General features: G+C 38.9%; 1 protein-coding gene across 5 annotated transcripts in view; it reads left to right on the top strand.

Moving 5' to 3' along the window:
- vps13b (vacuolar protein sorting 13 homolog B) overlaps positions 1-16,427 on the top strand; it is a 283,913-nt gene that overhangs the window by 77,700 nt on the left and 189,786 nt on the right. For all 5 annotated transcript variants that reach the window (XR_003840835.1, XM_029503627.1, XM_029503624.1 and 2 more), the window contains 2 exons: positions 1,830-1,964; positions 2,595-2,774. Coding sequence is in view for 4 of the 5 variants with exons in the window: in XM_029503627.1 (XP_029359487.1) it covers positions 1,830-1,964; positions 2,595-2,774 (315 nt within the window). In the remaining variant the exon portion in view is untranslated. The remainder of the gene's footprint in view (positions 1-1,829; positions 1,965-2,594; positions 2,775-16,427) is intronic.

The following is a 16,427-nucleotide window of genomic DNA, read 5'->3' as shown; positions in this document are numbered from 1 at the left end:
TAATACCCCTGGTTAAAAGTGCTGTGTATATGTATCTACTCACCCTGCTATACCACACTGCCTGCTGTTTTGCATTAAAAGTACATTTGAAGTATCACGTTGATTGGGATTAACAACTGTAAATAGATGTGTGCTAATTTTGCTATGAAGTAACCGATCAAAGTCATCTTTATATATGCAACATTTAGTTTTTGGATTACTTAAGCAAGAAAAAATTTGGACAATTAGGACTTCACTGAACAGGCGGAGAAAGAGATGAGAAACTGGGTGGGGTGACGCAAGAAAAAGAGGTACAAAAGTTGAGGAATAAGCAATGTAAGGAAAAATGGCAGCGGAAGTAAATATGGTTGAAAAAGAAAACCTTTAGATGTTTGAGGGACCACTGCCAAAATAATGACCTGTTGTGCTTTCATAGCCTCTCTGGTAGCACCACTCATCTGTGCTTTATTAATGCAATACCTTCTCACTCACCGGTATGCAGTAAATCCAGGGAAGCCAATAAATCTATTTCATTTGTTTGTTTAATTTTTTTTTCCTCCCCATTTCTTCTACATTACCTACTTGTTGTGAGAGTGTCACAGTGTTGTCTTCGAGTGTTTGATGGGAAAAGCCCCATTTGTAAACTCTGTCAAAAAGTGCTATGGACACTTTTAGGAAATATCAATATAAGAAGGTATTATTCTTATAAGTAAAGCCTTATTGGAACAGGTGATGCAAGAATTTAATGTGATTCCCTTGGACAGTTCCAGCTCACTGGAAGAATGTAATGTGATGGATGGATCCTCCTCTCCTCTCTCAACAGGCGGTTTGGCACTGAACTCCTACTCCATAACTGTCCGCCATCCAGTTATTTCTTCTTTCTTGTCCTGTTGTGTGTTTGAAATAGCCTCTCAACATGGAAATAACATTGACATATCATAATGGCGGGGTTCTAATTTCCCTACTCCTTCCTATGGCACAAACACTTTTGGAAAAATGGCAGGCAAAAGGTTCTTCCACAGTAGACAGCCATCAAGTGGAAGAATAATAGAGTAAAGAGCACATGAGGCTTCTGTGATGTAATTCTGGTGTTAGGTGAGCTGTAGTTGACACTAAGTTGAATGCAGGCGTGACTGTATTGGATATTCTTTTGGAAAGATATATCCTTTATATTGGCCTGTTAGTCATACATCTAATAGTCCCTGTTACTTTACCAAAAATGTCCCAAGTCATTCAAATCAATAGATTTACTGGGAGCCCATAAAACTTTTACGGCATTTTATCGCTTAACATCCTTGTTGGGTACTTTTTAAAAACAACATGACCATGATGTAAAGTCTTTGCGATACAGTATCCAAAATCGCATGTGTACTGTAATTTCTTTCATAAGAATGATTCTAGATTAGGTGAATAAAGGCTACAAATAGAAGGTACATTTTTCAGACCCTGTCAGCTTGCCATCACAGGTACAAATACACACATAAAACTATAACAATAATAAATAATGATGAGGGATTGTTTTGACTTTCCTAGTTGTTTTACATCTCAGACTAATATGTGGTTGAATTTTGATATTTATACTGGTTTACAGACAAAACAAGCCAGGTTTTAAAAGAGAGGGCACCAAAAGTAATCCTTCCTCGACTAACACAGCACACTTCACCTGGTGTTGGTGACATCTGTGTTTAAGAGCTCCCGCTTTCTCACAATTTTGGAAGAGAATGAAAGGAATAGAAGGGGTCAAGTATAATTAAAGGCCAATCAAGTGTTTAATGAAGCCACTGCAGCAGTGTTTACACCTGCTGGACTCCACTTCATTTTCACTTTTTTTCTTTTTCTTTTTTTATTAGGTGTGAAATCTCTGAGCCCGTCACCGACTCTCGAGGGCTCGGTCCAAAATCTGGAGCTGAAGTTCTGCAGCCGTGCGACGGTGAAATGTGCCTCAGGAACCATGGGAGCTGTAAAAGTGTGCGCCAGGACCCCAGGTGTGTGCAGCTGTGCCCTGTTAAAACTTTACTGCCTGTGTAGGAGGGAGTGAGTGAGACTGACTCGACTCTTCTTTTACTTTCTTTAACATATACTTTTACGCACCAAGTCTTGCGTCCTTTTTTTTTTTTTTTTTTTTTCACCTTCTCAATCTTTATCTTGATTTATTTCCCACAGTATGATTCAGTTTCTCTTTTCTCCTATGGGGCTGTCATTGTGCTCTGGTATTCTATTTGATGGCAAGGATGTTATTGGAGCTAGTGTCAGCACAGAGATCATGAGGTCAAACTTCAGACATGTCATCAGGTGGACTATATGATGTATTGCAGCTGCCAATATAGAAATACCCTGAAAAAAAAACCTTGCTTTTATTAAAAATTAACTCATTTGGGTGCATAAATTATGTATACATAAGAAGTTGAAGCAACCCAAGTTAACACAACACCTACTAACAGTTAGGCTAAATTCAAATCCTTCATAATGAAATAAATGTTATGGAAAACACGAAGCAGTAAGGGCAAAAGCTTGATTTCTCTATTAATTTTTACACTCAAAAGTACTGAGGATCAATCAGGAATGATTTTGTCACTAGGAAAGTCATTGTCTGTCCTTTGATCCTTGGCTCTCAGGTTCGGGAGAGGGGGTGAAAGAAAAGCTGGTTCCTCTCATTCAGGGCCCATCTGACACCAAAGAACTCCATATGAGCCGCTGGCTTAATGAGCTCCGCAAACCTGAATCTTTGCTAGCTCCTGACCTGCTGGCATTTTCTATTCTAGTCCCTCAACAAGAAGACAACTGCAGGAACTCAGGTAAGATCAAAGCTGAAATGCTATCCTCTCCTTCTCCTCAGTATCTCCTTATTTTTTTAAATACAACATTACTAGTTGATATAGCAGTGTTATAAGCATTTTGGGTTCTGTTGTTTGGATTTTTGACAAAAACTGGTATTCCATATTCATTTTAAATTATAGGTGATCAACTTAAATAGTGTTGGTTTACTCAGGTCATCATATTTAATTTCTCTCTTAATGTCACACAGTGCCCATTTGCAGTTATTTATTATAACAGAATGTTTTATAAAGCTAATAAGTGTTTTACAATCCAGTATCCTTGAAGCAAGGTTGGCGAAGTCACAGTCTCTTTAGAAGCAGCATGAATTCTTTAACCAGTAGTTAGTCTCTGTCAGCGCTGGGCTGGCTAACAACAGCCAACCACTCGCGAATTGCTGTTGAAGGCTGTGCTGATGTCAGGTTGCAGTATGTGATTGCCTTGTTAGACCACAGATTGTGTTTCTGGTGTCAGTGTGAGAATGCATGGGTTTATGCTTGTGTGGTTATATGGAGGTAATGGGGTTATTCATTAGCCCTGCCTGAAAAACTAAAATTGTAATTCAGATTCCAAAGCACAAGGTGCTACAGCACTTGATTTACTAAGTTGGATATGTAATGACTGCAACTAAGTGCATCTCATGTATCTACAGCAGTAGCCAGGTTTGCCCTCATCTATCCAAAATGGTCTCTTTTTTCATTTTCTTTCAAGTGGAAATTGCTCCTTTGTGCTTGCTCCTGTGAATTAGGCCTTGAATATATGCCAATGTCACCATAACCACTCCTCCCCACCTGCATCTGCAACAATTTTTCATCTGACCTGAGCTTCCAGGTTGATGCCTTTGGAAATAGATATACCTATACCTAATAGATATACTATACCTATTTCCTTCAGTTGCTCCCCAACACTGTACAAAATGCAAGTCTCTCAGCATACACTTGGGGCATGTCGTCCCGCAACTCCATCTTGCTGAACTGCACACACATGAGAAGTCTGGGATGACTATGTAACATTATACACCTCCAATACTTCCAGTCTTTGTTTTTAGAGTTGTATTCAGTCACAACTGTACATCACTTTTAATACAGGGCTACAGAGATTCATGGTGTGGCCTTGACTTACATAAACCCCCAAACAGAGCCCTGAATCATATCAGGCCCATGCACTTTAAACATGTCAGTGCTGAGATGGAGATAGAGCTGGCCTTGGTTTGGTTCAGACTGTGAGGAGAAGATACAGCTGTAGTTTAGGGTGTAGTGAAGTAAAAAGATAAGTACAGTTTAGAGACTGTGGATTTGGGAGGTCATCCCTAACCAGGAATTCCACTGCTGTTTAAATGTCACCCAGTCAATCATTTTCCCATTGCTAGAGAACTAAACACCAAGACACTGCTATAAATTGAAAATGTAAGTCAGAAAAAAGCTTACATTTCATAGGCAGCTCACAGTTTGATGAATGTGAGCACTTACAGAATACATTTTCATAACATTGTAATGACAAAGGAGCATATTTTAAAAGCATCGTTGTAGTTTTGACAAGCGGTTGTTCCACCCTTCACAGTCTAAACAACATAGATATCTTTAGAAACTCTGGTCAATTCTGTTAAGATCACAGCCGTAGACTATTACTTTGATACACATTCCGTATTATTTCAGCCAAACAATGGCTCATAAAGACAGCACATACTTGTGGAATATTAAAACCTGATCTGAACACAAACCAGAAGACCAAAAATAAGCAAAATAGGATGAGAAGGAAAGATGAAGGTAAATGGAGGTGGGGGACTGACTCCCAGAAGCCCTCAATATATCTCCAGCAGATGTGGAGCAGTGGAGGCCTGCAATCCTTCTCATCACTGCCTCACCTTCTATTGTGTGTAATGTTCTTTGGTTCTCTCTCTGCTGCTTTTTTGTCTCTTAACCTTGTTGATTTCATTTAACATCACAAATCAAAAATATGTGTTTCTTCTGTGCATGACTCTGTTCCTGTGTTTCTTAGTAGTCTAATAACAGCTGAATATATCTTTTGGCTGGTTTTATCATTCCCTTAATGGATACATGGGAGAACAACTGAGAAATAAGTGTTTTGGATTTTTGGTTACATTTCAAATACAAAGCAGTGCATAACAGCTGGCTTGCATACATGTACAAATACAGGCACTGCCAGATATCTTTCTTTAATCTGTAATATACCTGTCAATGCAGTCAAAAGTGGAGACAGCAGTGTGGCTTGACAATAACAGCTTCACTAGACTGGACCCTTTCTCCCTGTCTTTCTGTCTCTCCACTCTGTGTGTGTGTGTGTGTGTGTGTGTGTGTGTGTACGTACATATCTCTGCGTCTGCACGTTTTTCTACTGCTGATGGAAAATCTTGCAAAGTAGTGTGTCTGGCATTTTTTTGTTGTCTACTTGTAGGTCTGTGTTTTGTATGGTGGTCAGACTCACATCAAAGCTTTTGGTCTGTCCACATGTCCCATGTCCCTGCTGTCAACCAGAGGGTGACTGGGGGCCTGTTGGAGCAGTGTTAATGGAATGATGTATGCACCACCTCATTTAACCAAAGATGAAAAGTGGAGTAGGACCATTCTAATTGGGTTACACCCTTTACACCCATAGGATAGACTCTGAGTGGTTAAACACTTTATGATCATTACATTTCTCAATTGCTGGATCTCTGAGCCCTGACATCAAACAAGTTTTGTTCATCCCAAATGGCTCTGTGGATTCCATTTAGCACATTTGTAAAGCATGATCATTTTACATAGAACTAAAAACTGGGGTGGGACAGGCAGCTGACCATTGACATACTGAAAACATTAAGATATAATGAGCCATGATTAACTTTTAAATTCTATTTTATGTTTGATTTGTTGCTTCTGGTTTTTCCTGGGAAACAATGTAAAATGCACTAATGCTGTGGAGTCTTCCCAATTCTCATGGGAAAAGATTTACTTGAACAATAAGGTGAGTGCTTACTGCCACCAGTATGTATTCAGTGAAGTGAATATATACCATCTTGTGTCATGGTACTTTCAAGTGCGTATTCCTTTATGTATTTTGGTGTTCTAGGGTATGTTTTTGAATGCTGTTCACTAGGACCACTGCTATTTGTCTTTTAAATAAACAAGTAATTTTTGTTATGCTTATCCTTATTTATTCTCATCTGTAAGGAAAAGTTTCAGCTTTTTTTGTTTACTGTCTATATGTTTGTTTTTAATCTGTATTTGTGTGCTCTGTTGTTATTATTCCAATTTGTGTATGCCAGGGTGGAAAGTACTGGCAACACAATATGGGCCAACATGGGGACACAAAGTAGACTAAATGTTCTGAGTAGCTTCCCCACTGGGTCATGTATATGTGATTCTGTGATGTGTGAAAGAGACCTCCTCATGCCGCCTCCATAGTTCACTTTCCCTTTTTAGAGCTGAAATTTTGATATCTCTGATATCACAACCAGTGTAGTATGCTTGGTCAAATTGACTGTTGAACTCTGCACCAACGGTCAATCATGCACATCATTTATAGCACTTAATTCTGAACCTCTTACAGTTATCTAAGTGAAATATTTTTAGAACAAGTCTCAGAGCAAAATAAAGAATGTTAATGTGCACTCTTCTGAAATCATGATATTTTAAATAACTGAATATGGGGTTAGGCATATTAATGCAATTTTGACACGTTATAATTTACTGCCTGTCGTTTCGCTCTTTCTAATTCTTTCATGCAAACTTAATTCACCAAGGAGCAGAGTTGTTTTCAAAAATGGCCAGTGACATCTGTTTTCTGTCTAATTGTTTACCAGTGAATTAAGATGAAATTCCAACTTTCTTAGAAAATGATGAGTGGGTTGAGTGGTGAGGGGTGGTGGTTTAAGAGGGTCCCTATACATTTTTAGACTCATGCAGATCTAGGCTAATGTGTTCTCATTTAACAGAGTTGAGGTTGGAACATTATAATAAATTAAACACTATTAAAGATGTGGATTTTAATGCAGAACTAATCAGTTTTGCTTTGAAATGTCCTTTTTTGTAGATCCAAAGGCGTGTGGCACTTTCATATCTTGCTGTTAACCCTTTGCAATGCAGCAGTCAGAGAGAGTTTTCCTAATTGAACAGTAATTCCAGATGGACCCAACAGTGATGAGATTTTTTGGCAGTAGCAAGGTCCCATGATAGCCAAATATTCTCCCCTTTTATAAGAACCAAACATGATTCATGTGTGTGCTCTGTTATGGCAGTATGAATAATGAGTGCCATTATTAAGTGACAAGAAAAAGAGGGTGAGAAATGAAGGAAGACATGGAGGAAAGCAAGGCAACTATAGGACAAGTCAGGTTTGTTGAGCTCAGACAGTGAGGTAGCTGCTGCAATCCAGCCGGGCAGGCTTGGTCAGAAGGGCACAGGTTGGGCTTCCATGTGGGCCCAGCTGGCATCCAGGTTTTTCCTGGTTCAAGTCACACTGGGTTTGCCTTGACTGGTAGAAGGCCTATAAATTATTTGTGAATTAAATCAAAGTAGAGCTGTACCTTAAGTATCACCAGAACTCAAAATCTTTGTATCAATATACTGTGTGTAAATTATCAGTGCTACTCAGGAGACAGCTTGATCATTTTTATCCCTGGACAATGGTTGGCTGACTATCCTCATTGGCTTGGTCTCAGGCCTGTCACTGCTGATGGATGGGAAAGAGTAAGGGGGTCTTGGATGGGGCCACTGTGAAGGAATAGAGGGCTAGAGGGTGTTTGAAGAGCTGGGGGCTTATGCTGAACCTCTGTGCAAGCAGCAGCCTGCAGGTGTTTCTCTCACCATCTACCACCATGACGTGCACCAAAGAAGGAGGGGCAAATGGGTCGGGTGGGTTCCATGATCATAGGGAAAAAAAAAGGTGGGGGGGTATAAGGGATAGCATGTGTTTTCTCCAGGCACGCCAGCAGCTGTGAGACAATGATTTATGCTTTTCTCAGAGCTCTGGGATCTCAAAATGTTACATTTAATCAAGCACACTGAGAACAGAGCAAATGTTAAAAATGTTCCCTATAAAACCCTCCAGTTTTGATCTCTTTACCACAGGAGCTGTGGGAATTAGGGAACAAAATGATCTTTAATCTTAATTTAACATATTGGAGGAAATTATGGGAGCAGCATGGAATTAATCCTTGGACAATTCCCTAGGCGTTGTAGTACTGAACATATTTAGTTTCCTAATAGATATAAAAGGTGTTTTTCCTCAATTACTGTTTTTATAATAGACAAATGGACGAAATGAAAGAATAAAGTCTAACTGTCCACACAGTTTGTGGGTATTGTACATATATCTAAGTATGTTTTGTGCATGTGTTTGTTTCAAACAGGGTATTTCTTTCATTGCATTTGTTCTGAACTTATACTGTACACCTCAATAAACTTTAAAATTTTAATGTATGTACATGATGGTTCCCATCTACTTCAATGTTTTCATTCTAATTAAGGTTTCGCAAACATTGAATACCAAAACCACAAAAAAATCTGAATATGTTGTGAAAGTATTGTATTAGAGTATAAGTTGTATGTTGTGCTCTGATAAGCTTAGCCTTAATTTTTTTTAATTGGTGATCTTTATAGCTGTTGGGACCTAACATGGAACTCATTTGAAGCAATTTTGAATGCCTCAGATGAAAAAAAAACAAAACATGAAAAAGCAGATTTTAAAATCTCCAGGTTTTGCAACAGACAGATTGATGACAGATGATTGTTAAAATTGATCTCCAGTCATTTTTCAATTTCATTTTGAAACTTGAAATTAGGCATTACAATTTTGATCCATTTGTTTATTTGTCTAAGCACCATGTAACTTCCTTAATCATCAGTTATGCCTTCAAGGCAGCCACTCTCATCATGTCTCATCAGTCAGTGTGTGAAGCAGAGCAACTAATGCAAGATTAGACCTGAGGGAACCCACTCAGAATTGGCTATTGGGGTCAATCATGACCTATTACTGGAGCTGTTCATCTGGGAAGTGTTGAGCTACTTAGGCCACTCTCACAGTGCTTAATGTCTGACTGGAGTGTGAGGCTGAATGGCAGGGAGCAGATATTTAGAACAAGGGAACTAGAGATAATATATAAATATATATATATATATATATATGCTAGCTTCCATTTTCATATCATATGATATATGATATGAGAGCTTCCTTATGGCTATTTGGCCATGGTCATTCTACCTCCTCCTGAGAATCACTCTGTTTCTCAGTTGTAGACTTAAAATGAACAAAGATTGGGATATGTGCTTCCACTGACGCAGAAATGAAAGCAAATGACACTTTAATGATCCCTGTTTGGGGAAGTTTGTCATAGCAACAGTAAAGTAACAGAATACACCAAACAGATAATGGACTATAAACTTTAATTTGGAGTAAAAGTCTGGGGTAATAAATGCCTCGGCCAACATTAAATAAACAATAACTGAACAAATGATGTAAACAATCAATGAAAAAAATGGTTGGGTATCAGTTGGTGGAAATAAAGCAGGACAGGGCTACAAAAACATGGGTCCAAGTGCCACTGAAGGGGACAGTGGTCAAGCTAAAGGCTTCTGGCTTTTCTCAAGCAAGTTGTCAGTACATCCCAGCATGGTGGTGTGTAAGTGAGTCAGATAGAGAAGGAGGTTTGAGTGTGAAGAAAAGTCATTTTGGGTCGTTGCTGTTCCACTTCTAAAAGTTATGGTTTTGGTAGGGTCAGTTCAGAGGAAAAGAGAGCGGTAGTAAGCCTTTTTCACCATGTGAGTGGAGACATTACAAGTTAATCATTTTTATTAAGATGATCTCTTTTAAGACCTAATGACCTTTAATTGCTGAAAAAGGGCCTCCTTTCTGACATTTCGTGTGAGCTCAATTTCCAGCACTAATCCAATGTAATTACAAATTCCATGTATGGGTTGGAACTTTTCAATCCAGTTAAATGTTTTTATTCAACTTTATGGAAGATAATTACGTTAATTAAAAAACCAAAACACTGGCACAATTCCTAAATCTCAGATTATGTCTGCAAACACTCAACAAGGACATTAACTTCACATTAAATGTTGACTTTCAACAATTGTCTGATTTTTATCAAACTCAAATGTCTCCCCAGTCACTTTCCCACATTACAGCAGAGACAGAACAAGTGCTTTTTAGAAATGTAGAGGGATCAATGCAGAGTTTCTGAAATTTCTGCTTGCTGTATCTTCATACATTCTGCATTTATCATTTGTAAGCATAGAAAAATAGAAAGGGTGTATCTTTCAGCATTTGCAAAGCAGAACTGTTTGTTTGTGTGCATACTGTGAATGGGGGTGGTTTGCTGACTGTTTGCTAAAGTGAGCAGTAGTAATCCCTCACTCACTGTATAGAACACAGGCTGTTTACACTTTATCCAATTCTGGCGTGAGTAGCTGAGGTGGAAGAGGTCAATTTAGTTAACCGTATCTAATTGAATGTTGTCACTGGATCAAAGGTCACCACATTCCACACACTCAGATCAAACATCACACCGCACAATCAAAACAATTGGCTTCCCTAGATCACCTAATCAGGGGCTTGGGGTTTTATTCTCACAAATTAGTAGGGATAATGTCCAGACTGACTATGGAAGGCCTGAGCACCATCTCGAGCTATTTGCATTTGAATTAGTTTATCATTGAGTTAACTGTAATGGTTGCACTAATGGTTTACATTATATTGTTTGAAAAGTAAGTGTGTGTCAGTGATCTGCTTAGCTTGGGGAAAAATTAACTGGAAACACTCCTTTATGTCAGTTATGTCTTTAATACCTTCTCCTTTGATGTTTGGTGATAGATTGTTCAAAGTGCTGATGTGTCAGTCTGGCTTAGAAGTTGCCATATGATAGAGAAATTGGATTTCTAATGCCATACTGCAGAGACGGGCACTTTTCATTTTACCATCGAGTTTATCAGTGTCACAGTGTTTGTGAGCCATGCTTCTTCAATTTCTCATTATTACTGTTCAAGCTATGAGTGAGATCAGCTTCCATATCCCCATATTTTTGAGAGATTGGTTACTGTTTCATACTCTGCCAGTCCTGAAGTCACATGCAGGCCAACTGGAGTTCAGACACATGCACTATTGATGCTAGTTGGCTGGATTTTGTGCCCGTAGCCAAACTAATATGTGCCTTCCTGCTTGAGTGCCCATTAGAAAACACATTTTGGGCGTGGGAAGTTGATGAGAGGCCATTAGCTTCTTCACAGCTCAGCTGCCATAGATCACCTCCTCCCTCTGTGCCCTCCCCTCCTCTCTCTCATCTTCCCCTTACAGTACACTCCTCCACCTCTACTTCCCTGCTTTTCTGAGCACCACTTTCCCATGCTACATCTTTCCCCAAATCAGTGTATACAGTGGATGCATACAAAAGGGCAAATTCTCCAAAAAAGTTGGTCGAAGGGCAGTCCCAAATGTAGGAGCAGTGGATGGATAAAGGATGTAAAAATGTTTGTGGGGAAAAGAAGTAACAGCTTATATTACAGAGAATTTCTTTTGATGCTCCGGTGGGGATGACTACAGGAGCACTGTGTTTGAATGCAAATAATTAAGCTATATTGGTAGTAGGTTAGGATTTATGTTTGGACAGGGTGGCAGTGGTGGTAATCAGAGGGATTTCTCACAATTCTTATGGGATGAAAAAGGCATGGTAATTAACATAATCAGCCATTAGGAACCAGTGTGGGGTAGTGGGGAGGGGGGCACTGAGCCTCAGTAAAGAATGGAATGTGACACAACCCGCACTAATAGTGAATTTTCCTATACAAGTGGCGTATTCTTACATACTCTCATTCACACAAATCTCAATAGTACCAGTTACAAGGTCTTTGACCTTTTCTCAGGGCTGGCTAATAGCCAGAAAACAATACCGTTTTGAGTAATGATCTTCTTAGAGGAAATAAAAGAGAAAGATACACCAAAGTCTACCAGCCTTCCATGTACCTGTATTTTTCTTAATCATCTAAAATAACTATGATTTGTTCCATCTTTATTCCCTAAACATGGAAACAGTTTACACCTCCTTAGAGTTATGCAATTCCTCTTGTTTTGTATGCATTGCTCTCATTTGTCTTTGGAGTCGTCCAGACCATACATAAGAACGTTTTTGCCGACCCAAGAATGTTGAAGAGGACTAACTATAAGAGTATTGAACATCTTACAATGGTTTGCCTCGGAAATTAAAGTAATTTGAAACTGCATGCTGAAACTCAAAAATGCCGAGTCTCTTTTAGTATTTCAGCTTGTGATAAACTACCTATGTAAGACTGAAATAGTCTTTTACAATTCAAATGTGGCCAAGTTGTAATGTTAATATAATGGATTTAATTGAACAGAGTTAAGATATAATTTAAAATGTAAACTTCCTCAAGCGGGTGTAAATAATTCTTTACTATCTGTTACCATACAAATGAATTAGGCCAGTCCTAGTAACCTGACTTTCAGTGTTCCAGCAATGGCCATTTGCTGGTTCTACTTATTTCTCCTTTCCTCCTCACTTCTCTCATTCTATCACTGTAATTTTTTTCCTCTTTCTCCAACATCATGTATCTCAGAGATGGGCCCAAACAATTAATCTCGTCTTCACTGTCACCTGTATTTCACAGTCACTCACTCAATGTTTAATTGACATTCTTAGTAATCTAGGCCAACTAATGCCATTTGGTTCCCTTTTACTAAACTATTTTCAGAAGAGATGAAATGGCACGGCCTAAAAAGAGCTCTGCCTAAACCCGAGAGGTTGTAATTTCCATTATGCATCATGAACATACTTTTTGACATCCCAATCTGTGTGGCATCAGAGAGAAGTATGTATCTATACCCAAAGTGTGCATTAACTTAATAAGCTCCAGACTCTTTCAGTTGGGAGGAATGTTTGACCCCCAGCCCACACACTGCATTACTGCTTCTCTGAGGCTGAGTTTCACAGACGAGGTGCAGGCTTTGCTCCGGGGCCATGAACCTCAGAGCCTCCTTTCAGCTCTGTAGCTGACAGCACTATTAAGGCCTTGTTTCTCTAGTGTGCCTGATAACTCATATGTTCACATGGAAATATGTGGATATAAATTAGTGTGGCATTGTATTCTAGACTTGTATAACGTGATACTCTGGTATCAAGATGTTCCTGGTGGAGGAAAAAACAGGCATAAATCCATTTGTATTAGGAGGCACAGTGACCAGAAATCAAACAACAGCTAATTTACCTGAATATGAAGGGGAGATGAAAACTGTGGGTTGCCATTTAAAGCTCCGTGTTGCTGTCAGGCTGTGTGTGTATGAAGAATGAGAAAGTGTGGAAGTATTTTGTACCCATGTGTTGCACTCTATATTAAACTATGACAAACAGTGAGATTTTCTGCTGTACTCCTGTTGGTCAGTGGCAGCCAGAAGCTTCTGTACATAGTTAAAGGGTTACGTTTTTAACCCACTTACACACATTCATTGTTCACACGAGACATCAACAAAACCACTGTTGTTTTAAGAATGGAATTTCTTTAGGACTAACAAGATCAAGGCACTGCAGTTTATCGTACCTTAATGCTGGTGTTGTCTTTAATCAAACTGACCTGATCATTCATTGACTTGAGTATGAACTTTCTTGTATAATATTGCCACTGAGAGAGTGCAGATGTCTGCCAAGACCAATGTCAAACAACAACCAGACTCCAGAGAAACAAATTCAAATTAATAGTATGTGGTCTGGATTTATCCAAACCTTAACATGTTTTTTCCTGGTCTGATACCCCATCCCTCCACCAAGCAGATTATATGTTTTTCATTATACTGCTGACAAATAAACAGACATGGGTTAAAACAGAATTTCCTTGGCTGAGGTAATGAGTTGAAAAATTATTCCGCATTTTCTGTCCCTCAGATTAGAACACACCGATAGCATATGAAATGCTAACACATTATTTATGAAACAATGAAAATAACTAGAATTATAATAAATGTATGAGTAAAGAATCGGAAAGGGGTGTTGATAGATAGCATAAGGGGAGGAAGCTAAGATTGATGATTGACTGCTGAATGAGCCTGCTCTGTTTTCAAGTGTCACTGTGAGGCCTGGTTTTTGGAGAAGCAGAAGATCACTGACCAGGTGCAGACACTAAATCCAGTCTGTTTCTCCACACAGGGAGACAGATGACTTGTCTACATGTCTGGTGCATGCAGTTAGCCAGTATACACAAGGGCCTGTTTTCTCATACAAAAAATTGGATATGGTTGTGTGCCTAATATTCAATAAATAACACCTATGAGATATAGATATTTGATTTATGGTGATATAGATGAAGATTAAATATTATTTATGATGAATCATAATTTGGTTTATGCAATCAACAGTGAGTTGATTGCACTGGCAATTTCTATTACTATCAGACAGTATCTCAGATACATTAAAAAGTCATTGTTGACATCTGGCCTTGTTATATTATGTTCCAAACTTTTATTTCACAGGAAGTTGTTTACAATACAATATGGGAATAAATATTCCCCCTCAGTGGTATTAGCGTTTAGGAGAAATACTGCCCCTAGTGGATTTAATTGCCTCTATGCACTCTACTTGAGAGTAACCATTAATTGACCCCTATAATGGTCACTTTTTGACTGGAGCATGCATTAGATATATGACTCTCTCTCAGTATATGTTACAGGCCTTTGCTCCCTTATCCTTGCTCTATCAACACATTGATGTAATTCTTATTTTCTCTCTGATTAATCGCTGTGTTTTGTGACTGCACCATTGTCCTCTTTGTGCACTTTGCATATTTTTCTCATTCCATCACTCTGCTGCTTGTTACAAATCATTAAAATTCAAGGGGAAAAGTCTTTTATCTATGTAGACATGTGCTAATGCTGAGTTTTGTTGTGGTGAAAATCTTGGAATGAAACAGACCGCTTTGGCGCATGTGTCTGCATGCATTTTGTGACACAAGCGTCTGTCCTGATTTTTCTGCCTTTTTGTTGCTGAGCTTGGCTGATCTTAGGTTGTCCAACATTACACGATCATTGAATCACTCTCACTCTTTTACCTCCATCTGTGTCTGACGAACGTACACACTGCCTCTATAGGACAGGGCTGGAACAAGCAAGGAAACAAAATGATGTGTGACAATCCTGAGAGGTGGAGGGTGCCTATAGTGAGCTAATAAACCAGGCTAATCTGTAAGGGCTGTGATAGCCAACACTCTCCCACCACCTCTGCCACCTCCAATGTGCTAGTGACAGCATTTCAGCGCCACTGCTTCTGGATCCCTCTTAGCCTCTGGGCCAGTCAGTCAGTCGCCTTGTCAGTCCAATCTTCCCATTTCATCAGTTTTACTTAAGAGGCTTTTTAATGCCCATTGATTAGGGTGTCAAAGGTCATACTGTGGTGTTTGTCTGCAACGTGTAAGGTGGGATGGTGGAAAGGGGAGGTGGTGCAACAGTGTGATAAGACGGTGATGGAGGGAACTCGGCATGAGGACCTTATCACAAAGTCACATGGTGGATTTATGAGTCAGTAGAGCTGTGGAGTTCTGTGAATTGCTGCATCAGTAATCAGTGCATACACTCCCTGCAGCAAACAGACATTAATAATCAGGGTTTCTCCAATTTTAATGCAGTTGGTATTTATTTCATGTGGTACAAAAATACACAGCAATTGCGGCAAATTTTGGTATGTTTCTACTCATTGATGAACTGTGGAAGGTCAGACAAGAACTCTATGACAAGAATAGTTCAAATAAACTGTACACTTGCTGGGCAGGAGGGCAAAGCAAAATCCCAATATGACTGTAAAGGAGCTGCAGGATAGCTTAGCTGATATGTCCAGCTGAGCACCATTTATTGTAAAGCAGTGTTCAAATAAGTGTTTACATGAATGTAACTTCACGAGTAAACCTAAACTGAAGCCTCATCACAAAAATCAGCTTATGAGTAATAGTATGAAAAAAGCAATTGGCTAAACTCGTCATTTTCCAAACAATTGCTGTTAAGAGATAGTTAAAACTGGAATCTTAAGCCACATCAGAAAAGGGTGCAGCATTTGGTGAAATAACTCCTTGCCAGCTGTTGAACATGGTAATAGAAATATTCACTTCTGGGTTGTGTGACAGCAAGTAGCACAGGAACCGCAGTGTGTGAGAAAAGAACAGATTCCGTTAGTATCTCAAAATTTTGGAAACACACATCATGAAGTCAGTCAAGAAAATAAGACTAAAAAGAGCGCATCTCAAAACCCACCTCTTGAACTAATTTCCAGGAGGTAAAACCAATGGATTGGCTTGAAGCCATTGAAAATCTGTGGTAGAGTAGAAGGACAGCTAGGATAAGGATTTTGTCAATTCTGCAATTATAGTTGAATAGTAATAATAAAAAATATTAAATTTTTTTTTTTTTTATTAATTTTTAACATTTGATGAAAAGCTTGTTTTTTCTGCAGGGGGTGTATTGTTTTCACACACACACAATGGAATTTGTATAGCTAGCTAGCACAGTGTATAATCTAAGATAGGTCACCTTAATATCAAGTTCAATTTAAAAGTACTGCACAGTATGTAAGAATGTATGTATGATAGTGAGCAGACTGCATATGTGCTCCAAAGTTGGCATCATGGCAGAGAATGACTCCGCCT

This window comes from Echeneis naucrates, chromosome 6, assembly GCF_900963305.1.
Source record: "Echeneis naucrates chromosome 6, fEcheNa1.1, whole genome shotgun sequence".
Classification (NCBI taxonomy): domain Eukaryota; kingdom Metazoa; phylum Chordata; class Actinopteri; order Carangiformes; family Echeneidae; genus Echeneis; species Echeneis naucrates.
The sequence above is the reverse complement of the archived record's forward strand: the minus strand, read 5'-3'. Positions and strand labels throughout refer to the sequence as shown.